The 27954-nt window shown below is 37.3% G+C and overlaps 1 protein-coding gene across 1 annotated transcript in view; it reads left to right on the forward strand.

Annotated features, from left to right (window-relative positions):
• Positions 1 to 27954, forward strand: part of IQUB (IQ motif and ubiquitin domain containing) — an 81768-nt gene that overhangs the window by 41901 nt on the left and 11913 nt on the right. Inside the window, exons 8-10 of the mRNA XM_010367980.2 lie at positions 12585 to 12760; positions 22971 to 23141; positions 27510 to 27686. Coding sequence (XP_010366282.1) covers positions 12585 to 12760; positions 22971 to 23141; positions 27510 to 27686 — 524 coding nt within the window. The remainder of the gene's footprint in view (positions 1 to 12584; positions 12761 to 22970; positions 23142 to 27509; positions 27687 to 27954) is intronic.

Here is a 27954-nt window from a genome sequence, read left to right on the forward strand (position 1 = left end):
GCGAATCCCACCAGATAGTTTTTTAGAAGTTGTATCATTTTAAACTCCTATGGAAGAGTATGAGAGTTTTAATTGCTCTGTCGTCCACTCCAACATTGGACGCTTCTGTCTTTTTCATTGTAGCCTTTCTGGAGGGTGCTATCAAGCTGCCTTATTTTTGACTGAGGCTCCAATAGGTGAGATATCAAGATACCAGAGTCAATGAGAGTCAATCTCTTTCTCCCTCATAAATAATTTACAAAGGAAGTAAAATAGGACCTATTTATTGATTCATGGGTCACTTAACAAAATAAAAGGTGTAAGAAGGGCTAGGAGAAATTTAAAGAGGTTAGTAAGGTAGGTTTTTTTTGGAGAGAGACATTGCTCTCCATTTGGGGAGAGCCATTGCTAGTGAGAGGAGCTTCAAGGGAGTACTCTTGGTGAGCTTTGAAATATTCCCTGTGTTTGGGGAACAACGAGGATTGTTGCCTGAACCTTGACCAGGATGGTAGACTGGGGTCTGACTCCAAACAAGGAAACCCAGAGAACTAGAGGAGGGCTTTCAGACTTCTTTGATATTGGAGAGTGCTGCTGCATTATTTATAGCACTCCCAGGATTTTTAAAACATAGATGTATCTTTGTTTTCTATCAAAAGGCGACTATACAGTAGAGAAAACGAGAGAGTGAGCATGCAACAGGGTAATTTGAGGTGCTCTTGGTCCTGTTTAATAGGGCCAGCTATAGAAATGAAAGGATCTTGTCAGAAAGAAGCTTGAAGTGAACAGCTAGATTATCCCTAAGTGGCTACTTGGAGTGCAAATACATCTGTCTTGGGCCAGGGGAGTTGCGGTTCAGCTCAAGAGCCTCAGGGTGGTGAATTTGAATCATCTGACAGGCCTGGAGAGTAGGGGTTTATCCAGCCAAGTAGGAACTGCCCCTTCCCATTCACTCATCTTCCAAAGGAGTACAGGGGAGAAACAGCAGCTAGTGGTGAGGAAAGGAAGTGAGAGGCATGGGTGTGTTCAGAGGATCTACTCTTTTCCCACAGTCTTCAGGCAGGTTTCCATTCTTTCAGGCTTTGGCATGTTCTTTCATTCTTTTAGCAGTGTCTTTCTTAGAGCAAAAGGTTTTAATTTCAATAAGTCCTATTAGTTTCTTCTCATGTGAATCATGCTTTTGGTGTTATATCTAAAAACTCATCACCAAACTTAAGGTCACACAGCTTTTCTCCTATGTGTTCTGGAAGTTTTATATTATATTTTGAATTTAGGTATATTATCCAGTTTGAAACAAACTTTGTATGAGATATGAGATATGTGTTGAGATGAATTTTTAAACTTTTTGCTTTTGAACATCCAGTTTTCCTTTAGCATTTTTTGAAAACACTGTCGTTTCTCCATTGTATTGCCTTTGCATCTTTGTTAAGATCGTAGTCTATTCGGACTACTATAACAAAATGCCATAGACATAAATAACAGAAATTTATTCTTTAGAGTTCTCAAGTTCAGAAACTCCAAGGTCAGGGCACCAGCTGACTCCGTGTCTGGGGATGGTTTGTTACCTGGTTTGTAGATGGTGCCTTCTCACTGTGATCTCACATAGCCGAAGGGATGAAGAGCTTTCTTGGGTCTATCTAATAAGGGCAATAATCCCATTCATGAGGGTACCACTGTCATTATCTGATCACATCCCCAAAGGCCCCACATCCTGTTATTGCCTTATCTTTATATACTGTCAAACTTGATTTGCCAAAATTTTGTTTTAGAATTTTTGCATCTACATTCCTAAGGGATATTGGTCTGTGACTTTTTTTCCTTGTTATGTTACTCTGTGGTTTTAGTATTTGGATAATGCAAATCTCCTCTGTGCTCTTCAATTTTCTAAAACAGTTTGTGTAAAATTAGTAGGATTTCTTCATAAAATGTTAGGAGTTCAACAGTGACACCAACTAGGTCTGGAGTTTTCTTTGTGGGAAGGTTTAAACTGTAAATTCAATTTCTTTAATAAATATAGGGGTATTCATGTGACTTATTTATCATTGAGTAAGCTTTGATAGTTACTGTCTTTAAAGGAATTGGTAATTTTATCTGAGTTGTTGAATGTATTGGCATAAAAATGTTAATAATGTTCCATGTTATCCTTTTAATACCTATCGGATCTATAGTGATGTTACCTCAATACCTGGTAATTTTGTGTCTCCTCCTTTTTTTCCTGATCAGTCTGCCTAGGAATTTATCAGTTTTATTACTCTTCCCCTGATTTTTCCCAGTTCTTTTTCTCTGTTCCATTTTGTTAATTTCTATTGTTATTTATTTCCTTCATTATGCTTACCTTTGGTTCAGTTTACTCCTCTTCCAGTCCTGTGGTGGAAGCTGAGGTCATTTGATTTGAGAACTTTCTTCTTTCCTAATTATAGGTGTTTGGTGCTGTAAATTTTCCCTTAAGTACTGCTTCAGCTGCATCCTCACATTTTGATACGTTGAGTTGACATTTTCTTTCAGTTCAAAATACTTTCTGATTATCCTTTTGATTATTTCTTGACCCATGGAATATTTAGAAGTAGGTTATTTAATTGCTACATACTTGGGGATTTTTCAGGTATCTTTCTGTTACTGATTTCTAATTTTATTATAATGAGAGAATGTAATTTTGTATAATTTGAGTTTTGTTTTTTGTTTTTTTTTTCCTTCTGAGACCGTGTTTTGCCTTTGTTGCCCAGGCTGGAGTGCAATGGCATGATCTTGGCTCACCACAACCTCTGACTCCCAAGTTCAGTGATTCTCCTGCCTCAGTCCCCTGAGTAGCTGGGATTACAAGCACACGCCACCACACTGGGCTAATATTGTATTTTCAGTAGAGATGGGGTTTCTCCATGTTGGTAAGGCTGGTCGTAAACTCCCGATCTCAGGTGATCTGCCCACTTCTGCCTTCCAAAGTGGCACGCCTGGGATTACAGGCGTGAGCCACCGTGCCCCACCAATTTGAGTTCTTTTAAATTTATTGAGACTTATTTTAACAACTAGAATACAAATGACATTGGAGAATATTCTGTGTGCATGTAGGAAGAATTTACTTTCTATTGTGTTTGGGTGTAGTAATCAATAAATGGCAATTAGATCAAGTTGGTTGATAATGTTGTTTAGATTTTCTATGTTTTTACAAATTTCCCATTTATTTATTGAAGCTAAAACTATGTAAACCTCTATAGATGGAAGAGAAGCCTACTGTCTATGGGGAGGAATCCACAAGCATCCTGCTGGTGGAAGTGCAAGGACAGAATTTATACTGCAAATTCAAAACCAGGGTTGCTGCATGTGAGAGGCGCAGTAAACAAGGAGAACTATAAATGTGGCACATAAGTATTTTTAGGAATAGTTCAGAAAATCCAAAAAAATGTGGAATGAACTGAAACTTATGATACATGCCAATGACTAAAGTGACTTTGGGAATATTTGTTCAGAATAATGAGCAGTGGGCTGCAGTTTCAACCTGTTTTGCTTTCATGTCTATGCAGAGCATAGCACAAACATGGCTTAAGTGAGTTTGGGTTCCCAGTCCAGATGTATATTCCAAGGTAGCAGAGTAATGATCAAAACTGTTCTCAGTAAACTTTAGTCATGAAGAATGGGCGAAGTGCCCAGAAGACATGATCTGTCAGAGAAGACTTATGGTTGATTATTACAAACATTACAGCTTTTTATAAATCCCTCCTCCTCTTGACAGGTATGACTGACATTTGAGGATTATTTATACCAAATTTCCCCAAGTTTACCTTGCTGAAATGTTTGTTGCATCCTATGCATTTTGACATGTACGTTTTTTAATTAATATTGTTATGCTTTTTACTTTTCTTTGATTAAATTGTTATTTTTGATGATATTTCTTCAAGTAACAAGCAATTGGAATATTTCTATTTAAACTTTTGTTATTCTAGTTTAATTGTTCTGTGGCAAAAATGTAGTTTGTAACATTTCTGATTTCTACTACACTATGATATATCTGTATAAATGGTTTATTGAACTTGGAAAATGAGGTTACATTTTCAGCTTTTGGTGTTCAGAGCTTGATGTATGACAATTTAATTTTTAAAAATCATTGTTCAAATATCTTATGCTTTTAATTTTTTTACTTGGCTCTGTCATAGATTAATGCATTTGTATTTTATCTATTTTTTAATTATATAAAATATACTCCCCAACATTGTGTTGATAATTGATAGAATTTTTTAAAAACATACTTGGTGGTATATGATTTCCTGTATAAACATTCATGACAGTCAGATGTTTTATCATAAAATCACCTTCTACCTAAAAGACCTGAATTTTGAGGTTCTCCCCCCAGTTTTATGTTTTAATATTGCTACTTCTGCTTTCTTTTTTGTTCATATCTGCTAACTTTTCTTTCTTTTTTTCATACTTTAAGTTCTAGGGTACATGTGCACAACGTGCAGGTTTGTTACATATGTGTACATGTGCCATGTTGGTGTGCTGCACCCATTAACTAGTCATTTACATTACGTATATCTCCTAATGCTATCCCTCCCTCCTCCCCCCTCCCCACAATAGGACCCGGTGTGTGATATTCCCCTTCCTGTGTCCAAGTGTTCTCATTGTTCAATTCCCACCTATGAGTGAGAACATGTGGTATTTGGTTTTCTGTTCTTGCGATAGTTTGCTGAGAATGATGGTTTCTCAGCTGCATCCATGTCCCTACAAAGGACACGAACTCATCCTTTTTTATGGCTGCATAGTATTCCATGGTGTATATGTGCCACATTTTCTTAATCCAGTCTGTCACTGATGGACGTTTGGGTTGATTCCAAATCTTTGCTATTGTGAATAGTCCCACAATAAACATACGTGTGCGTGTGTCTTTATAGCAGCATGACTTATAATCCTTTGGGTATATACCCAGTAATGGGATGGCTGGGTCAAATGGGTCAAACTACTTCTAGTTCTAGATCCTTCAGGAATCACCACACTGTCTTCCACAATGGTTGAACTAGTTTACAGTCCCACCAACAGTGTAAAAGTGTTCCTATTTCTCCATATTCTCTCCAGCACCTGTTGTTTCCTGATTTTTTAATGATTGCCATTCTAACTGGTGTGAGATGGTATCTCATTGTGGTTTTGATTTGCATTTCTCTGATGGTGAGTGATGATGAGCATTTTTTCATGTGTCTGTTGGCTATATGAATGTCTTCTTTTGAGAAGTATCTGTTCCTGTCCGTTGCCCACTTTTTGATGGGGTTGTTTGTTTTTTTCTTGTAAATTTGATTGAGTTCTTTGTAAGTTCTGGATATTAGCCCTTTGTCAGATGAGTAGATTGCAAAAATGTTCTCCCATTCTGTAGGTTGCCTGTTCACTCTGATGGTAGTTTCTTTTGCTGTGCAGCAGCTCTTTAGTTTAATTAGATCCCATTTGTCAATTTTGGCTTTTGTTGCCATTGCTTTTGGTGTTTTAGACGTGAAGTCCTTGCCCATGCCCATGTCCTGAATGGTATTACCTAGGTTTTCTTCTAAGGATTTTATGGTTTTAGGTCTAACATTTAAGTCTCTAATCCATCTTGAATTAATTTTCATATAAGGAGTAAGGAAAGGATCCAGTTTCAGCTTTCTACTTACGGCTAGCCAATTTTCCCAGCACCATTTATTAAATAGGGAATCCTTTCCCCATTTCTTGTTTTTGTCAGGTTTGTCAAAGATCAGATGGCTGTAGATGTGTTATTATTTCTGAGTGCTCTGTTCTGTTCCATTGGCCTATATCTCTGTTTTGGTACCAGTACCGTGCTGTTTTGGTTACTGTAGCCTTGTAGTATAGTTTGAAGTCAGGTAGTGTGATGCCTCCAGCTTTGTTCTTTTGGCTTAGGATTGTCTTGGCAATGCGGGGTCTTTTTTGGTTCCATATGAACTTTAAAGCAGTTTTTTCCAATACTGTGAAGAAAGTCATTGGTAGCTTAATGGGGATGGCATTGGATCTCTAAATTACCTTGGGCAGTATGGCCATTTTCACAATATTGATTCTTCCTATCCATGAGCATGGTATGTTCTTCCATTTGTTTGTGTCCTCTTTTATTTCAGTGAGCAGTGGTTTGTAGTTCTCCTTGAAGAGGTCCTTTACATCCCTTGTAAGTTGGATTCCTAGGTATTTTATTCTCTTTGAAGCTATAGTGAATGGGAGTTCATGCATGATTTGGCTCTCTGTTTGTCTGTTACTGGTATATAAGAATGCTTGTGATTTTTGCACATTGATTTTGTATGCTGAGACTTTGCTGAAGTTGCTTATCAGCTTAAGGAGATTTTGGGCTGAGATGATGGGGTTTTCTAAATATACAATCCTGTCATCTGCAAACAGGGACAATTTGACTTCTTCTTTTCCTAACTGAATACCCTTGATTTCTTTCTCTTGCCTGATTGCCCTAGCCAGAACTTCCACCACTATGTTGAATAGGAGTGGTGAGAGAGGGCATCCCTGTCTTGTGCCAGTTTTCAAAGGGAATTTTTCCAGTTTTTGCCCATTCAGTATAATATTGACTGTGGATTTGTCATAAATAGCTCTTATTATTTTGAGATACTTTCCATCAATACCGAATTTATTGAGCGTTTTTAGCATGAAGGGCTGTTGAATTTTGTCAAAGGCCTTTTCTGCATCTATTGAGATGATCACGTGGTTTTTGTCTTTAGTTCTGTTTATATGCTGGATTACATTTATTGATTTGCATATGTTGAACCAGCCTTGCATCCCAGGGATGAAGCCCACTTGATCATGGTGGATAAGCTTTTTGATGTGCTGCTGGATTCGATTTGCCAGTATTTTATTGAGAATTTTTGCATCGATGTTCATCAGTGATATTGGTCTAAAATTCTCTTTTTTCATTGTGTCTCTGCCAGGCTTTGGTATCAGGATGATGTTGGCCTCATAAAATGAGTTAGGGAGGATTCCCTCTTTTTCTATTGATTGGAATAGTTTCAGAAGGAATGGTACCAACTTCTCCTTGTACCTCTGGTAGAATTCAGCTGCGAATCCGTCTGGTCCTGGACTATTTTTGGTTGGTAGGCTATTAATTATGGCCTCAATTTCAGAGCCTGCTGTTGGTCTATTCAGGGATTCAACTTCTTCCTGGTTTAGTCCTGGGAGAGTGTAAGTGTCCAGGAAATTATCCATTTCTCCTAGGTTTTCTAGTTTGTTTGCATACAGGTGTTTATAGTATTCTCTGATGGTAGTTTATATATCTGTGGGGTCGATGGTGATATCTCCTTTATCATTTTTTATTGCATCTATTTGATTCTTCTCTCTTTTCTTCTTTATTAGTCTTGCTAGTGGTCTATCAATTTTGTTGATCTTTTCAAAAACCAGCCCCTGGATTCACTGATTTTTTGGAGGGTTTTTTGTGTCTCTATTTCCTTCAGTTCCGCTTTGATCTTAGTTATTTCTTGCTTTCTGCTAGCTTTTGAATGTGTTTGCTCTTGCTTCTCTAGTTCTTTTAATTGTGATGTTAGGGTGTCAGTTTTAGATCTTTCCTACTTTCTCTTGTGGGCATTTAGTGCTATAAATTTCCCTCTACACACTGCTTTAAATGTGTCCCAGAGATTTTGGTATGTTGTATCTTTGTTCTCACTGGTTTCAAAGAACATCTTTATTTCTGCCTTCATATCGTTATGTACCCAGTAGTCATTCAGGAGCAGGTTGTTCAGTTTCCATGTAGTTGAGCGGTTTTGATTGAGTTTCTTAGTCCTGAGTTCTAGTTTGACTGCACTGTGGTCTGAGAGACAGTTTGTTATAATTTCTGTTCTTTTACATTTGCTGAGGAGTGCTTTACTTCTAACTATGTGGTCAATTTTGGAATAAGTGCGATGTGGTGCTGAGAAGAATGTATATTCTGTTGATTTGGGGTGGAGAGTTCTGTAGATGTCTATTAGATTCACTTGGTGCAGAGTTGAGTTCAATTCCTGGATATCCTTGTTCACTTTCTGTCTCATTGATCTCTCTAATGTTGACAGTGGGGTGTTAAAGTCTCCCATTGTTATTGTATGGGAGTCTAAGTCTCTTTGTAAGTCTCTAAGGACTTGCTTTATGAATCTGGATGCTCCTGTATTGGGTGCATATATATATTTAGGATAGTTAGCTCTTCCTGTTGAATTGATCCCTTTACCATTATGTAATGGCCTTCTTTGTCTCGTTTGATCTTTGATGGTTTAAAGTCTGTTTTATCAGAGACTAGGATTGCAACCTCTGCTTTTTTTTGTTTTCCATTTGCCTGGTAGATCTTCCTCCATCCCTTTATTTTGAGCCTATATGTGTCTCTTCATGTGAGATGGGTCTCCTGAATACAGCAAACTGATGGGTCTTGACTCTTTATCCAATTTGCCAGTCTGTGTCTTTTAATTGAACCATTTAGTCCATTTACATTTAAGGTTTATATTGTTATGTGTGAACTTGATACTGTCATTATGATATTAGCTGGTTATTTTGCTTGTTAGTTGATGCAGTTTCTTCCTAGCATCAATGATCTTTACATTTTGGCATGTTTTTGCAATGGCTGGTACCTGTTGTTCCTTTCCATGTTTTTGGCTTCCTTCAGGATCTCTTGTAGGGCAGGCCTGGTGGTGACAAAATCTCTAAGCATTTGCTTGTCTGTAAAGGGTTTTATTTCTCCTTCACTTGTGAAACTTAGTTTGGCTGGATATGAAATTCTGGGTTGAAAATTCTTTTCTTTAAGAATGTTGAATATTGGCCCCCACTCTCTTCTGGCTTGGAGAGTTTCTGCTGAGAGATCTGCTGTTCGTCTCGTGGGCTTTTCTTTGTGTGTAACCCAACCTTTCTCTCTGGCTGCCCTTAACATTTTTTCCTTCATTTCAACTTTGGTGAATCTGACCATTGTGTGTCTTGGAGTTGCTCTTCTGGAGGAGTATCTTTGTGGCGTTCTCTGTATTTCCTGAATTTGAATGTTGGCCTGCCTTCCTAGATTGGGGAAGTTCTCCTGGATGATATCCTGTAGAGTGTTTTCCAACTTGGTTCCATTTTCCCCCTCACTTTCAGGCACACCAATCAGACGTAGATTTGGTCTTTTCACATAATCCAATATTTCTTGGATGCTTTGTTCATTTCTTTTTATTCTTTTTTCTCTGCACTTCTCTTCTTGCTTCATTTCATTCATTTGATCTTCAATCGCTGATACTCTTTCTTCCAGTTGATCGAGTTGGTTACTGAAGCGTGTGCATTTGTCACGTAGTTCTCGTGTTATGGTTTTCATCTCTATCAGTTCTTTTAAGGACTTCTCTACATTGGTTATTCTAGTTAGCCATTTGTCAAATCTTTTTTCAAGGTTTTTAGTTTCCTTGCACTGGTTACATAGTTCCTCCTTTAGCTCTGAGAAGTTTGATCAACTGAAGCCTTCTTCTCTCAACTCGTCAAAGTCATTCTCCATCCAGCTTGTTCCGTTGCTGGCGATGAGTTGCGTTGCTTTAGAGGGGGAGATGCGCTCTGATTTTTTGAATTTCCAACTTTTCTGCTCTGCTTTTTCCCCATCTTTGTGGTTTTATCTGCCTTTTCTCTTTGATGATGGTGACGTACTGATGGGGTTTTGGTGTGGGTGTCCTTTCTGTTTGTTAGTTTTCCTTCTAGCAGTCAGGACCCTCAGCTGCAGGTGTGTTGGAGTTTGTTTGAGGTCCACTCCAGACCCTGTTTGCTTGGGTATCAGCAGCAGAGGCTGCAGAAGATAGAATATTGCTGAACAGCAAGTGTTGCTGTCTGATTCTTGCTCTGGAAGCTTCGTCTCAGGGGTGTACCTAGCTGTGTGAGGTGTGAGGTATTAGTCTGCACCTAGTGGGGGATGTCTCCCAGTTAGGCCACTCAGGGGTCAGGGACCCACTTGAGCAGGCAGTCTGTCCGTTCTCAGATCTCAACCTCCGTGCTGGGGGATCCACTGGTCTTTTCAAAGCTGTCAGACAGGGACATTTACCTCTTCTGAGGTTTCTGCTGCTTTTTGTTTAGCTATGCCCTGTCCCCAGAGGTGGAGTCTACAGAGGCAGGCAGGCCTCCTTGAGCTGTGGTGGGCTCCCCCAAATTTGAACTTCCCAGCAGCTTGGTTTACCTGCTTAAGCCTCAGCCATGGCAGGCGCCCCTCCCCCAGCCTTGTTGCCACCTTGCAGTTAGATCTCAGACTGCTGTGCTAGCAATGAGGGAGGCTCCGTGGGCGTGGGACCCTCCAGGCCAGGTGTGGGATATAATCTGGTGTGCTGTTTGCTAAGACCCTTGGTAAAGCACAGTATTAGGGTGGGAGTTACCCGATTTTCCAGATGTTGTGTGTCTCACTTTCCTTTGGCTAGGAAAAGGAATTCCCTTCGCCCTTGCGCTCTCCAGGTAAGGCGATGCTTTGCCCTGCTTCAGCTCTCGCTGGTCGGGCTGCACCCAGGGACCAGCGCCAACTGTCTGAGACGCCCCGGTGAGATGAACCCGGTACCTCAGTTGAAAATGCAGAAATCACCTGTCTTCTGTGTTGCTCACACTGGGAGCTGGAGGCTGGAGCTGTTCGTGTTCGGCCATCTTGGGCATGCCCCCTCTGCTAACCTTTTAAATTTCACCTTTGGTGTCAGTTTTTTTCAAGTGTCCCCTCTGAAAACATCATGTCCCTAGAATTTTGCAAAATTATCTCATTTTCAACAGGAAAATATCTGTATAATCATTTCATATTTTAAACATAACTATTATGCTTTTTTTTCTTGTTTTCTGTACTATTTAAAATATTTTTTCTTTTTTTTGCATAAGCTCATAGTTGTTATTATCTTCTTCAGTGACTTGAAATGTTAGGCATTCTTCTGAAAGTTTCTCAAAGACTTTCTTAAAGCATGGTAAACTGTCAAATAGCTTGATAAGCTGCTCTTTTCTCTAGTTCCGAGTTGCTTAAGTTGGGGTTTCCCATCTTCTGCTACGATGTTCACTTTCTGAAATGAGAAAGCAGAAGTTTGGATAACAACATTATGTGCTTTTTTGACAGTCTTTCATTTATTTGGTAGTATCTGCACTATATCTTTTCGAAATTCCCCAGGGTTTCTTACATAGGGATAAATTCCTTTCAGATTTTTAGTACTGATTCAGGTCTCTCTCATTTCTCCCGTCTTTCATATTTCTTTTATCATTTTAGCAGTGACATAGGAGAGGGGAGGTAGAAGTTTGCGTAGAAGCTTCTATCTTGTCAGAAATTTGGTATGCCATATTTTAAGAGGTACTATGATAAATCAGAGGAGCTTGACTTACATGGACAGAAAATGAGTCAAATGATGCACAATTGAAGAAATAGAAATATTTATGTCTAGAGAAGATAAAACATAAATGAGGGGTAATTGCTCCCTTCACATACCTAAAGGAGTACCATGTGGCCCAAGAAACAACCTGACGCAGTGTTGCCTCACAAGCTAGTATTAGAACCAGGGTGGGCCAATTAAACCTGTTCAAGCTGTTCAGAGAAGAATCCTTTCTTAAATGTGGGGTTGAACAATTTAATTTCTCAAGTTCTTTTCAACCCTATTCTTTTGTTAATGTAAATAAAGTTGACATTTTTGAATTGTGGGATACAAAAGAGTTTTCTTCTGCAAATTTAGTATGTGTAAAAATTAAACGAAAACTTGGTAAAATACATGCATCTGAGCTCAGAAATTTTGATTTATTTAAATTTGGGCAGCACATTTTTTATTGATAGTAACCAGGGCTTTAAAATATCATAAATATTGTGATAACATAATGCATTAGTTTGAGTAAACAGTAAATGCAATTACTTTATAACGTCTGTGACTATAATTTAGAGTTTTTTAAATAAATGGAAAATGGCACCTAAGTGAATGAAGGAAATGACTGATATCAACAATTCTACATAAAACTATATCAACTTGGGTTCTTGGGGAAGCAGACACCAGGATGTAATTGGAAGTGAAAGATAAAGAGGAAAGGGAGCAGAGGAAGGAAAAGGAAATCTTCAGTTTGAGATGAGATTTGACACCTCATCAATTGAGAGAGGGAAGGAAAGAAGATGGGGTATGGAGAGTCTTAGCTCTAAGGAAGGCTAAGCCAGCCCAACAATTGGCTCTAGTATGATTGACCACAGAAAAGTCCATTGTTGGGCAGATACAGCCTGGTTCTGACTCCCACATGGTGCTTGGTCATTGATGACAACTTTGTAGGCAGAATGTGACCTCAGCTTCAACAAGGCAGCAGATCTGAAATGCTGTAGTTGGAACTGTCAATTACCTTTACCCTTTGTGACAGGTACTCTCTTGAAGGGAGATGTGAACAGTGCACACTCATGGCTGCCACAAAGTCCAAGTCATATTTTTGTCAATGCTAGGCAGTATGAATGCTCACTTGGAGACATAATTTGACATCATCTGTACTGTTTCCCTTTGGCTTCTGTTTGTTTGACTCTACTTTTATTAAGTCTCTCAGCTTCCATTTTGTCACTTTTTCTCGCACATCAGGTATATAATATAAATGATTCTATCCGTGTATACTTTTGTTTAAATTGATGTAAAAATAAAATACTCCTCGTCAGGATGTGATCATAAAAAAGTGGGACTTTAAAAACTCAAGAGTCTATTGTGTTATTCCTCTAGTCTGGCGGCAAGAAGAACTTACACGTATTAACCAATCTTTCACTGGAGCTGAAAGGAAAGCTGCTCTGTGTGAACTTCTGGAAAAAGAGACTCAGATAATTGCTTCTATTGGGAGACATAGATACACTGCTTATATGGCGAATCAGGAAGCAGCAATACAGGCTTTTTTGGATAAGGTTAGTGAAGTAACTACTGTTTAAATATGAATGTATTCTGAATTTAAAAATGTAGAATAATGTACCAGACAAAAGACTTAGATTACAAGAATTTACATGAATTTTGTTTGGGATTTTGATGACATATTTCTTAAAATGTGATAAATATTTTTTTCTGGTATAGCTTTAGATTTTAATAGCAGCCTAGGGTAAAAATTGATAGGTAATATGAAATCCATACATTCTTAATTAAGGAGATTGGCCATGAAGCAAAAGATGGAGACACATTTCTTGTGACTGTGTTCATTTAGATTTAGATTGGCTATATAAATTAGATAAGTTGTATACCGTGATAAAATGCAGAGTATTAAAGTCACAAAACATCTAGGTCTGGGGTGCTCTGATGGTAAGCAACATGGGAGAAATAGCTATAGACTAGGATTTTTGCTTTGGTTCACATCATTAACTGACTTCTCATTTCTGACAAAAAGAATATATGATTATTGAAAACCACAAAAACATATAATTAAGGAAAAAACTAAAGTAATTACCACTTTTGTGGTCAAACTACCTGTTTGATATTGAATAGCCTGTTTCCATAGTGACCAATTTTCTTTTATAAACCTGGTCTTTCCAAACAATTTAAAGCCAATTCAGCTACAGAAGAAAAGGGGTGTATTTCTCTAAGATGTTAGCCTGTAGTGCTTCTATTTCTATGGTTCTTATTATTTGAGGACATTTGTTCTTAAAAATCATAGTTTTGATATTCTAAATGCCCTCTTCTCATCTTATTCACTTCTTTATTTGATCTCAGTTTATCTATGCCTTTACTGCCTGCATCCCAGAACTCCCTATAGGTCCATGCCAGATCTCTTTAAGGAGCTTCTATATCATATATCCAATGGCCTACTGTCACTGCTCTTTGGATATCCCAAGATTACACTTCAAGGAGACGTGATGAACCCTAAGTCATATCACCTTACTATCCCTTGCCCCCTCGCCTGTAAACTGATCTTGTTCTGCATCATATAACCTATCTGTATGAAATTTCATCATCTACTCAGTTGCTCCAGACAGAAACCTGGGTATTATTTTTGACTTCTCCATCTAGCCACCAACCTGTTTATTCTATTGTTTAATACCTCCTTAATTCTTTTTTTAATCCTTGGTCAATTATTTAATAGTGATTTTGAGCACTTACTAAGTACTCTGCTTTAGCATACATTGTTCCTTTTTTTTTTTTATTATACTTTAAGTTCTAGGGTACATGTGCACAACATGCAGGTTTGTTACCTAGGTATACATGTGCCAGGTTGGTTTGCTGCACCCATTAACTCATCATTTACATTAGGTATTTCTCCTAATGCTATCCCTCCCCCTGCTTCCCACTTCATGGCAGGCCCCTGTGTGTGATATTCCCCACCCTCTGTCCAAGTGTTCTCATTGTTCAGTTCCCACCTGTAAGTGAGAACTTGCAGTGTTTGGTTTTCTGTCCTTTTGATAGTTTGCTCAGAATGATGGTTTCCAGCTTCATCCCTGCAAAGGACATGAACTCATCCTTTTTTTATGGCTGCATAGCATTCCATGGTGTATATATGCCACATTTTCTTAATCCAGTCTATCATTGATGGACATAATGGGTTAGTTCCAAGTTTTTGCTGTTGTGAAGAGTGCCACAATAAACATACGTGTGCATGTGTCTTTATAGTAGCATGATTTATAATCCTTTGGGTATATACCCAGTAATGGGATCACTAAGTCAAATGGTATTTCTAGTTCTAGATCCTTGAGGAATCGCCACACTGTCTTCCATGATGGTTGAACTTGTTTACAGTCCCACCAACAGTGTAAAAGTGTTCCTATTTCTCCACATCCTCTCCAGCATCTGTTGTTTCCTGACTTTTTAATGATTGCCATTCTAACTGGTGTGAGATGGTATCTCATTGTGGTTTTGATTTGCATTTCTCTGATCACCAGTGATGATGAGCATTGTTTCATGTGTCTGTTGACTGCATAAATGTCTTCTTTTGAGAAGTGTCTGTTCACATCCTTCACCCACTTTTTGATGGGGTTTTTTTCTTGTAAATTTGTTTAAGTTCTTTGTAGATTCTGGATATTAACCCTTTGTCAAACAGGTACATTGCAAAAATTTTCTTCCATTCTGTAGGTTGCCTGTTTACTCTGATGGTAGTTTCTTTTGCTGTACAGAAGCTCTTTAGTTTAATTGGATCCCATTTGCCTATTTTGACTTTTATTGCCATTGCTTTTGGTGTTTTAGTCATGAAGTCCTTGCCCATGCCTATGTCCTGAATGGTATTGCCTAGGTTTTCTTTTAGGGTTTTTATGGTTTTAGGTCTAACATTTAAGTCTTTAATCCATCTTGAATTAATTTTTCTATAAAGTGTGTAAGGAAGGGATTCAGATTCAGCTTTCTACATATGGCTAGCCAGTTTTCCCAGCACCACTCATTAAATAGGGAATCCTTTCCCCATTTCTTGTTTTTGTCAGGTTTGTCAAAGATCAGATGGTTTTAGATGTATGGTGTTATTTCGGAGGGCTCTGTTCTGTTCCATTGGTCTATATCTCTGTTTTGGTACCAGTAGCATGCTGTTTTGGTTACTGTAGCCTTGTAGTATAATTTGAAGTTAGGTAGCATGATGTTTCCAGCTTTGTTCTCTTTGCTTAGGATTGTCTTGGTAGTGCAGGCTATTTTTTGGTTCCATATGAACTTTAAAGTAGTTTTTTCCAATTCTGTGAAGAAAGTTATTGGTAACTTGATGGGGATGGCATTGAATCTGTAAATTACCTTGGGTAGTATGGCCATTTTCACGATATTGATTCTTCCTATCCATGAGCATGGCATGTTCTTCCATTTGTTTGTGTCCTCTTTTATTTCATTGAGCAGTGGTTTGTAGTTCTCCTTGAAGAGGTCCTTCACATTCCCTTGTAAGTTGGATTCCTAATACCTCTTTAATTCTTTACTTCTTCCTTTCCAAACCCACTACCATTGCCTGTAGGGAAAAGGCTCTGCCCTGGTGTCCTGATGAGCCTGCATATATCAAATAGGCCTTCCTATCTCCCCTGGGAGAATGTCATGAGACAGGTCTTGCCTTATCTTGTGTGCAGGAGCTTGACCCTGACTTAATTGAATCTGGATTTTCTTCTCATCTGGATTCCTTTATGTTTCCAAATTGAGCTGCTGCCTCCAGTTTCATTTCTCAGTTCTCTCCTCCATTATCTACATCACTGCCAACGTGGCCTCACTAAACACAACTCTGACCCTGTCCTTCCTCACTGCCCTTAGGGAACAAAGATTTTTGTGTTTGCAAACCTCACTTATCTCACTGTTGCATCACCGCCATTTCTCCCTGCATACTGTACCCATACTGCTTCAGCCATGCTCAATTACTTGCATATCCCCAGAAAGACCAGGTACTCTCGATCCTTTTGCACTGGGTGCCTTTACATGGAATATCCTTTCCTTCCTTCCTTAGTAGCTAGCTATTGACCCTGTAAAACAAGCTCAGATGCCTCTTCTTTCAGAAAGCAAATACTGGTCTACCTACTTTAGCCTGTAGTATATGGTCTCATGAGACTGTCTCATCTCTGTCTTTATACATAGTGTGCAGTCTTTATTGTATCTACATGCCTGAATCCTTTCTAGATTTTGAACCTTTAAAGGAAAGAGTTGTCATTTATCTCTTTATCCTCATATCTTAGCACAGTTCTTACTACAGTGTCAATAAATGTTTGTGGAAGAAGGTAGGGAGGAAGAATAAGGGACACAAATAGTGGTTGTATAATTTTGTATTCCAACTATCATCAAGAAATTATGTAATGTAGATACTGTCATTTAAAATGCTTAAATATCTTAATTCTAGGAAAGATGAATTTATTTTAGGAAAGCTATAATATTCATACTTCTCCAGAGTCATCTTTCGAAATAAACTTATTTATTTAGCAAGTTGCTTTATCTGCATCCTGCTTTATCACTGGGATAATTGTTAACCTCACCAGAGAAGAGAGTATGGGCCCAGGGCAACATGAATGTTCGAAGGAGATGGAAGCCTCTGAGTGTCCGTGGACAAGGAAGATGGGTGTCACCTTTCTTTACTTGATGCTGAGCCTTCTGCAGAATTTTCCCACTAGTGCCATCATACTGTTTTTTATTTCCTGCAAACTATTTAAAATTCTATTGTTGTATATACTTACCGAATGTCTATTCTTCTTCATGCCCAGAACATTCCCTACCCCAGGCCCCATGTCTAGCATTGTCTATAAACATTTAACTAAGCTTTTTGAAATTATGGAGTATCCATAAATGGATCAAGACCCAACATAGGAAAGTGATTCCAGAGTCAGTTGATGACCACTACCCTTTCTCATGAGGTGTGGCACTCTAAGAAGGTTTTCATGTAAACCTCACCAAAAAGAAAAAAATAAAGTGAAATGGAGAAATTTAAAAATTCTGTTTACCAGAATTCCTAGGAGGAAGGAAGATCTATTTTTTGTTTTTGTTTTTTTGTAAATACTTTGATAAGCTATTGGGGTGGACTTTGAGACCCTGAAGGATCCTGAGTCCAGGAAGAATTGTTCTATTCCAGGAAACTGGAGGTTTTCAAGCATTGTCCTAGAGGGAAATAGATAAGGTAAAGTGAGGAGGCAGTTGGAAGGCAGTGGGTGTACAGTGTGACTTTTTGTGACTTCTTTAGTTATATGACTAAATAAAGGAAATATTAAATGCAACATAATTTTATTTTTGGAAAGGGAGAGCAAACCAGATAAATAAGCTGGGCTCCCTGTCTAGATGGATACAGGGTAACACACAAAGGTGAAAGGCAGAGAATTGAGGGAAGGATGAAGTTAGCCACAAGAATTCGTAGAAATCAAGGCAAAGGCATTTTGTAGGTGACGTGGTTTAGAATTGGAGTTCTAAACCCACAGTTACCCCAGCTGATAAACCAGTTAATCTCATCAATCTCCAGGCTAAATTTGAAGGAAGTTAACATTTTAGTTGATACAATGGGATTTTCTTTCAGTTTTGACTAAAGACTTGTATTAGGACAGGAAGAACACACCACAATATGGATCAGTTACACTTGATGACAACTCCCAGTCAGTTCACATAGCCTAATTAGTCCAGTGTTTAAAAATATTGACTAACAGTGACTTCTGGCCTGCTTTTAGCCTGCTATAGTAAATTAAAAACTCACTGCTACTCTCATTCAGAATCATTTAAATCACCCTTTTGTATATGATGCTATACTAAGAAGACAAGATAAATTTTATTCTTCTGATGTGAATACTTATAAAATGTCTGTTTTTCTCTATGCTTGTCAATCTCCCCCACTCCAAGCCTAGTATTATCTCTAATATTCAGGAGGAGTCAGTGTAGATTTCATAAAACTTGAATGAAGTAACTTATTATTCTGAAGTTTTTAATTTTTAAGAAAAGATAGCTTATAATTAATCCCTGACAGTAGACAAGGTCAGAGTTTTTTCGCATGTCGAAATTAACAAACAACCAGTGCCATATGTGAATTTGAAGATCTACATTTAACACCACAATATACAGATACATCCAGAGAAACATTTACTTTCCTTTAATTTGGAAATAACTTTGGAGAATACAATTTTATATTTTAGTTCCAGTTTCACTTTTTTGAGTCCAAATACTGTGTGATTTATTGAACCAATATTTTATTTTTAATTCTTTTGTCCTGAACATAGAATGTCTCTGAATAATGAGTGATACAGTCTTAAATTTGTCCAGTCAAAGCATTGAACTAATAGATTATAATAGGCTGTATACTAAGTCCTCATTCATAATAAAAGGCTAACTCTAAAGATTTTTAAAAGCATTATATAATTAGTAATTTTAACCCACCAAGCATTGACTTCCACAGGGTATCAAATATTAAAAACTTGGCTGGGCATGGTGGCTCACGCCTGTAATCCGAGAACTTTGGGAGGCCGAGGCAGGTGGATCACAAGGTCAGGAGTTTGAGACCAGCCCAACTAACATGGTGAAACCACGTCTCTATTAAAAATACAAAAAAAAAAAAAAAAAAAAAAAAAGATTACCCAGGTGTTGTGGTGGGTGCCTGTAATCCTAGCTATTTGGGAGGCTGAGGCAGGAGAATCACTTGAACCTGGGAGGTGGAAGCTGCAGTGAGCCTAGATTGCACCATTGCACTCCAGCCTGGGCAACAGAGTGAGACTCCGTCAGAAAAGCAAAAAACGAAAAAACAAGAAAACTCAGAGAGCTTGACAGAGGTGAAGAAATTCAGGTTAAAAAGTTTGAATCAAAAATCATCAGCTGGTTTCTAATATATCTTTGAGTGTTATTTACCCAAACTGTGTAAAGAGACCATTTGAATTTCTGTAAGATATTTTTCCTTGAGTCAAGGCCATTTATTTATTTGATGCCCGTTGATTTGTACACTATTCACAATCACAGGCTTAAAAAACTGCAATCCACATTAGCTGTGTCTTTTCATTGCTGTTGCTCCATACCCAGGTAGCTAACAGTTAGTGGGGCAGGAAAATGCCACTGCCTCTTTCTGAACACTGCATGAAGTAAAGGCGCTGCTATAGCTGAGCAAAACCCCTGTGCTGTGTAAAAGAAAAGTTGATCACTATACAGCAGCTTCTGTGGGGAGTTAGGGCTATTCTTAATTTGTGTCCTTAGGGGCTTGAGAATCAATTTAGGAGGAAGAAAATATCTACTCTCCTAGTGCAGTCATTTCTTCTTTTTTGTGGAAGCCTGCTGCTCTCAAGGTTCTTGTTATTTCTCCACCTTCCTTTCCCTGAAATGTGTCTTCCTGCTGTTCTTCTGTTTCCCTCTTCCAGGGTCTGTGCTGTCTCATTTGTTGGCAGCTAAATGGAATTTATTATGCTCCTATTTTCTGAAGCAATTTAAGCACATGATTGTTGTATATCTCTTATCACAGCCAAAGCTTTCAAAGAAAAAAGGAAATAGGGAAGAGAAATAAGCAAAGTTGACATTTTTCCTGTGTCAGAGTAGAAAACACCTTAAACCCTGAAATCAAAAAAGCCTAGGCTTGAAGATCAAGTTATCTGTGTTGGCAGAAATACATCTAAGTATAAAAACAGCTTTGCTGAACAGATTTTTTAATATCTTTTCAGTGCCAACTCTAGGGAACTTGAACTTCAAATCTAGGATTCTTTGATTGTATCACTCAGTTCCCCTTAATCTGGCTAACTCCTAGTTATTCTTCAGATTCCATCTTAGATACTTTCTTTTTACCAGTTAAGTGCTTCATAGTAACTCACAGTTACCTATTTATCTACAGTCATCAAGCGTATTCATCTTTTTTTCTAATTACTTATTTTCTTATCCTTCCCTCCCATGCGATTTGAGAGTTCTTGAAACCAGGATAGTATTTTATCTACTCAGTGCCTAATACATTGATTAATGTATAGTAAACACAGTAAATATTTGTTGAATGAATGAAAGAGTACTGTAGACACTGAGATATATAGAACTACATGAGAAATTTCTTTCCTCCCTCCCTCCCTCTCTCCTTCCTTCCTTCCTTCTTTCTTTCCTTCCTTTCTTCTTTCCTTTCCTTGCCTTTGCCTTTGCCCTTGCCCTTGCCCTTGCTTTTGCCTTTGCCCTTGCCCTTGCCCTTTCCTTTCCTTCATTCTTTCTGGGTCTTGCACTGTTGCCCAGGCTGGAGTGCAGTGGCGCAATCTTGGCTCACTCCAACTTCCACCTTTTGGGTTGAAGCAATTCTCCTGCCTCAGCCTCACAAGTAGCTGGGATTACAGGTGAGTGCCACCACACTCTGCTAAATTTTGTGTTTTTAGTAGAGATGGGTTATCACCATGTTGGCCAGGCTGGTCCTGAACTCCTGACCTCAAATGATCTCCCGCTTTGGCCTCCCAAAGTGCTGAAATTACAGGTGTGAGCCACTGTGCCCGGCTGAGAAATTTATTTCTCATACTCTTTTGGGAGAAATGGAATTAGCAAACATAAAACAATTATAAAGCAATTTGGATCCAAATTTCACTGCCTCTAGTCACTGAAATAGAGACACTGTGTATTTCTGTTTGTGTGTTTTTACAAGTACAATAGGATTTCATGTACAAGTGATATAATTGTTTCAAACCATAGAAGTTAGAGCAATCTTTACGGAAGAGGTAGGGTTTAAGTGCCAAATTGAAAAGTAGAAAGGACTTAGATGAAGAATATATTTGGAAACCAAGATCTGACCACATTATGCTATATTTGTTAGGGCTACAAACCTGGGGGGAAGATAGAGTTAAATCCGTCTATCAACTGAAAAATACAATGTGATAGGTAAAGTAGGTGTTTCATAGAAAGTTCATTATATTTGAATTATTACAAATGAAATAATTTACCACCCTGCAGATCAAAAGGTGTTGTTCAAATTACTGGAAGAAAAGGAATTGCATTTAGTAGAGCAAACCTGAGGAAAATTGTATGCAAAGATTAAGATATTGGTTAGACTTTCGAATATTACAACATGAAACTTAGACCTAGCCTTTAAAAACTTTTTTAAAAGAGCTTTAAATAAGCATCAAACTTCAATAACACTCTGATGCCTACCCAAAATAAGGCTAAATGCATTTAAAAATTATTTTATTTCTAAGTGATAATAACTGAATGATAAAATATTTTATTATTGAGCTATTTTCCTTATAAGCTTTTAATCAATCTTAATTATATCAGTCTGATAATAATACATTATTTAATATTAAATTTATGCTGTAACAATAGAAATTAATTATAGGGCTGCAACTTCTCATTTACTGGATTAAAACTAGAGCTGAGAATCTAAAGTTTCTAACTGAAGATTCCTACCTCTGAATAACATTCATTTTGGCTTTGATCTGAATATGATGCCATTGCTTTGAGAATATATCAAATATAGTTGTTTTTACCAGGTAGCTTTGCAGTTCTCAATGTGATTTAGCTAATGTGAATATAAAAAATTAGATGTAAATTGATGTTACAACTAAAATTTCCTCCTGATGCTGTCATTTTAATACAGTTTTATATAATGTCTCTATTTGGTTAGTCCACATTCCTGATGATCTGTTCCAATACATACAGCTTCCATTTAAACCTTATGTCAGATCACATCTAAGATTTAAATGGTTGCAAGTACAGCATAAATTGGGCTACAAGGACACCAGAGCAACTACAGTTAACCTACAAAAACATCCAACATTTGAAGAGTTGTCATGATCAACATAGTCTTGTTTCTGAAAAATTATCATTAGGGAAAGAAACTGAGCAGCTTTGTACCCTAAAGTAGAGGAGCTAATAGAGAGTAAGTTTTCACTGTGAAATTTCTGGGTGAATGCATCTCCTCTGAATGTCCCTGTCAGAGGGAACAGAAGCAGTGGCAAACATAGAGGTACCATCATTAAAGATTATCCTGTGTTTCCTGAGTCAATAGAGGACTAATTTCACCTCCTGGCTCTAATCTCTGAATTCTTAGCCTGGGAGTCCTCAGATGAGCTTCAGGGCAACTGAACTTCATTTTTGGCCCTTCATTTAGGAGGTGGGCTAGGTTGGGAGGCACCAAGCCAGATTTGGAAATAGGAAGTGAGAATCTTAGCCAGCATCAGGGAGGCAGGAACCACAGCCCAGCACTGCTAAGATAGCAATATAGCTCTTTCACTATGGACATCTGTTTTGAGAAGAATTTTGAACTTGTTATAGAAGTATTTTTATAGGACATTAAACCATAACTCACCGAGTCCCTTTTTGGTATATCTTTAGGTCTAAATATATTGAGGATTGTCATAATTACTCCACAAAAGTTATCTTCAATTGGCAAGGCAGGATCAAGACATATTTATATACACTCAATATAATTGAACCAAGCAGATAATTGTCCTCAGGGGGTTAAGGAGTAATTCCATACATCTCTCAAACAATTCAACATAAAGACTAGTAGCAAATCCTGAATATTGTAGAAGTGTATGGACTTCTACACACTGAATAACTCTCTTTCATATTTGTTTTTTTTCTAAAATATTTTATTTTTGCCTGATCTACAAACTCTTAAATTTAGCGATACTTTATTTTTGCCTGATCTACAAACTCTTAAGCTTTAGCGATACTTTAGTTATAAAGCACATGATATTAAGGTAAACTTTTAGTAGAAGGAGCAAAATTGTTATTTGTAGTTTCTAATTAACTGATAGTTATAAACATAATATTATTTTTAAGTGTTCAGCTCCTAAGATATGGAGAACCCCTAATGGCAAAACAATTGAGATGGATACGCAGTTCACCATCAGAGCCAGAGAGCTGCAAAATATCTATAAGTGCATTATGCTGAAAAATATCTCTCAAGATGAGAGGCTGGATGTGCTCTTAACTCTTAAACACACTGTAAAGGTATGTTAACTTTCTCTTAGTTTGGGGGTAGAGTTCACTATCAATAAAAAAAATTAATAAAATACTAAAGTGTTTTACATTAAGAATTGTTTTGGTATAATTTGGGAAGGATGTGGTTTATTCATTAATATTTACCTAAAAGTTCTCAAAATATGTTATAATACATAATAAATGTAAATATAGTATAATGAATGTAAATATATCTTTATGCAATGAATGAAAATATATGCAGTATAGCATGAGATTAATCATTACATAAACAGCAATTATTTACATATTTTGACATTTTTCAGTGAAAAATTGGTTTTTAGCAGTTTTAAAGCAGCTCCATTGTATTTTTATCTTTTTTCTCGTCAGTTATTGATTTTCTGTGTTCTTAATCCTACTTTTAATTAAAACAAGGTTAGTGGATGTCACAGATCAAATTTTCCCAAGAAACAAGAAACAAACTCAGAGATGGGTTTTATATTCAGGAAGTTTGTTGGAGAGTGCTATCAGGATAATTCCTGTGAGGCAGTAGAGAAATCAGAATTGGCAGGATAGAGAAGTTAAATTGTGGTGGATTCTCAACAATGACTTCAGCCAGTGTCACGGGGAATTCTGAAACTGGAAAGGCCATCCAGAGTTGTCCTGAATTGAGGCAGGACAGTTTACTCCCACTTTGACCATTTATTGGATGGGCTGCCGCCAGAAGGGCATGACTTTGGATGAGATAACTTTCTCTTTTAGAGAGCAGTTCTCAGAAAGAGCCTCACTTGAGAGTTGTCAGCCAACAGTCTACCAGGATGGGGAGAATACACATACTGTTGCCTAGATCCACTTCACGTAGGTTTTAGGATTAGCTCCTCCGGATTTAGATAGGCCCCAAAGCAAGGTTAATAAGAAAAACTGCAGCCCATAGTGTAGTCATTGGCTTTAAGGCCACAGGAGATACTCACTGTTTCCTTCCTCTACTATCTATTTTAGATTTCCTTTTCCCTGAACTAGCACCTTGACTGGTCCAGTTGGTCTACTTTTTGGAGTGACTTGCAGCTTGAGAGGTCTGAACCACAGGTCACTATGCTTTTCTCAGGCTGAGGCTACCAGACTTCCATTTACTGTCAAAATCAGGAAAAAGATATACCAAGAAATGCCCACTACCTGGGTGCCAAACATATTCTTCTCTGTCCCTATTGGATAATAACTGCACCATTGCTTTTGAAGATCAGAGTCAGTTACCTCTATAACTAAGGAAACACTTGCCTTGCCCACAGGTCTCTTGGCCTGCAGAGTTTAGGCATTAGTTGTAGCTCGGAGTTTAATAGAACTTGCACTATGTGTTACATTAGAAGAATTTTTCCTCCAGAAATTAGGACCTGTAAACTTAAAGAGTCCAGAGTTATGGCAGGAAGCAAAAATTTCCCAAGTAGTAAGTGGGGCCATTTTTACTTTCACCTCCTCTGTTCCCAGGCTAGGGCAGTTTCAGGGGCTTCCACTTGGTTTTCCTCATCATGATAGCTCTTACTCCACAGGTCAAGAAATCAAGGGTAGTGAGGCTGTGCCAACTATCAAGTATTCTATTCCAGTTATATATTCATGGACTAGGGAAATGAATACTGGGTGGCCCTTTGAACCCAGTAGGGCCAAGACTCCATTTAGTTTTTGTTTTCACATACCCCAGACTCTCACAGGATCCTGGGTCTTTAGACTGCCACAGCAATTAGTCATTTGATTCAGGATGTCCCTGAGAAGAAACATGACCTTAGATGAGGCAGTTTGTTTTCAGCTGATGGTAACTGTCTATCTTTAGGCAAGATGGCTCTCTTCAGCACAGGGAATGCTCAGAGAGAGGCTCAGTGGAGGGCTGTCAGCTACAACTTGCCGCTGAGAGTCTCCTTCAGTGCTGAAGTAGGGCTGATCTGGGCAACACACTCGAACTTTCATTACAATGAATATGTTTTCTATATTTCTAATTAAAGGGGGAAACCCTACTGTTATTAGGACCATTGGTATAGCTCTTGCGTTTTATAGCCCAAATTAAATAATTTACATTATTTTATTTAATTTATCCTGACCATAATGTAAGCTCAATATTTAATGTAAGCTTATAATAATAAGTGGGCAATACAGGTAAAAAGTATTTGGGTTCTGAATTGTGCTTTTGAGTTCTCAAGTTAATAAAACACTTGGCAGATGCTTGTTCAGTATAGCACAGAAATATAGGTTGTTTCTGAGTGATCATCTGTATTAACTAAAGTTTATACGTAAGCAATGGATTAGATAACTGCATGGTCAGTCTGTTTTGGTAATCAATATGGCCCAGATTGCCAGAACATACAGGCATAGATATTGTAGTGAAAATCAGTGGTTCACTATATATAACAACTGAAAACTGCCGGCCATATTTAGGTCTATCTAAGTGAGCTACATGATTACAAACCTGAGAATTTCATAAGCATAACATTTTGATATCCTGTGTAGGTTTCTTTACTCCTAACTGTAAAGAACACTCTTTCTGTTAATGAGTTTGTGTGTCTGTCCTCCAAGGCACACAAAACTCTTAAAACACATTAAATAATTGGGTAAAAGGTTCTTCCTGGGAGATCTCCATAGATATCTTGCATTTCTTACCAGCAGAGACATTGACTGCCTTTTTTCTGGACTACCTTTTCAAAGATGTTTGCATAGTGACCAACCTTGAAAGATAGAGATAGGTAGGGAGGGAGAAGCAGTAGGTCCGGAGGTAGGAAATAAACATGATACTTACAGAGGGCAGTGAAAAGACCAGATTGGCAAAAAGAGAGTGCGTAGGGAATACAATATAAATCCTGACATAATTAGGACCAGTAATTATAAAGGCCAAAGGATGGACTCATAAAGGGCAAATCATGCATATCTTACTATGTTTAGTATGAAATATTCATGTATACATGTACTTGAAAATATTTTGATGGAGGGTTAAAGTCTTTAAGCACAACTCAAATTCTGACTCTTCATTTATGGCTGCACAACCTTAAAATAAGTTAATATTATGAAAATCAGTTTTGTCATTTGTAAAATTAGTTACTTTGAGAATATGTATGTGTGTATCTACATGTATGTAGATATATATACACACACATATATAAACATAAAAACTTAATATAGTGCCTTACAAAGAGGGGGGCCTCAATAAATAATAGGTGTTATTTTGATGGTAGTTACTAATACAGACCAGTGAATTTTAAACCTCAGTACATATTAGAATCACCTGGAGAGCCTGCAAGAGGGACAGCATGAATGAATATGAGCATAAATGAGTATAAACCTAGGCCCCACTTCAGAGCAGTTAAATTAGCTCCTCAGGTATGAGGACAATATTAAAATTTTTAAAAATCTCCATGAGGTCCTTCTAAAGTGCCTCCAGGGTAAAGGACCACTGATGCAGACTCTCATATTAGCCTTACCAACCATGTAGTACAAAGTACAGAAGAGCATTATTTTACAATTAATGACTTTATCTTCTGACTCCTTCATTCGAGCTGTGTATCTTCCAGTTTTCCCTTGGGCAATTGGAGGACCTAATAAATACTTCTACATTAATCACTTTATTACTTGTGAATTTTTCATCCAACCACACTCATTTATATTACTTTATAAAAAATATTGTGACCTATAATAAATAGGCAGAAAAGTGAATAAAATATATACGTACAGTTTAACAAATATTAAACAGGATGTTGCCAACATTTCTGGTGTCCTCTTTTCCCTTCGAATTACAATTCCTCCTGTCATCTCCTAGAAGTAACTTATCATACGGACTTTCATGGTAGTCATTTTCTTGATTTTTCTTCATAGTTTTACCACCTCTGTATAAATATTTAAATAATATGATTTAGTGTTGCTTATTCTTGAATTTTATTTGACAGAATTGTACTATATCTTTTATTTTGTATCTTCAGTATTTTGCTTAAAATTAATTTGTAAGATTGAAGTTTTTGTTGTATATAGCTATATATACAACAAAAAATGAACTATAGCTATAGTTCATTTATTTTCATATATTAGATAATTTATTGTATAAATAAGCCATAATTTATTAATGTAATCAATTTATATATGGACAATTGGCTGTTTCTAATTTTCAGTTAATATGAACAGTAGAGCTCTACATGCACATTTCTTTAAAGCACTAAGAGTAGAATTCCTGGGTCATAGATTATGCATATATTTAACTCTAGTGTGTTGGATATACCGATTTTTTTCCAAATTAGTTTTGCCAATTTATACTCCTATTGGCAATGCTTCATTTCTTTTGGAATGTAGATTTTGGTTTATTTCGGTGGCAATTTGAAAATGAACTTAGTGATTTGTAAAATTTTATACCATATATTTTTGTGTTTTGTGTAGGAACATGAATGTAAACTAACTCAGGAAATTCTAGAATTGATTGACAGAGAGGTTGACCTTATGATGAGAGGAGTCAAACATCATAACCTTGAAGGACTCAGAAAAAGAATTGCGACACTCTTTTTTCATTATATCAAAACACCTCTGTTTAATCCTGAAGTTGCAAAATACCTTAAGGTATTCTACTTCTTTCTCTATATTCCTTTTTCATAATCCTAAGATGTGGTATAGTAAATTGAAGTATATTCAAGTTTTGCTTTAACACTTTCCTTGGAGTCCACGTGGAATACCATCTTATTGGTGGTATCTCCTTTGAATGATTATTTTGTATGTTGGTAAACTACACTTACTCACTTGACTTCTGTGTATTTCCAACTTTCAATTATTTCCTAATATCTTCACCAACTTTCCAACTGAATATTGCATTATGTTGAATATATTATGA

The sequence above is a fragment of the Rhinopithecus roxellana genome, chromosome 6 (assembly GCF_007565055.1).
Source record: "Rhinopithecus roxellana isolate Shanxi Qingling chromosome 6, ASM756505v1, whole genome shotgun sequence".
Lineage (NCBI taxonomy): Eukaryota > Metazoa > Chordata > Mammalia > Primates > Cercopithecidae > Rhinopithecus > Rhinopithecus roxellana.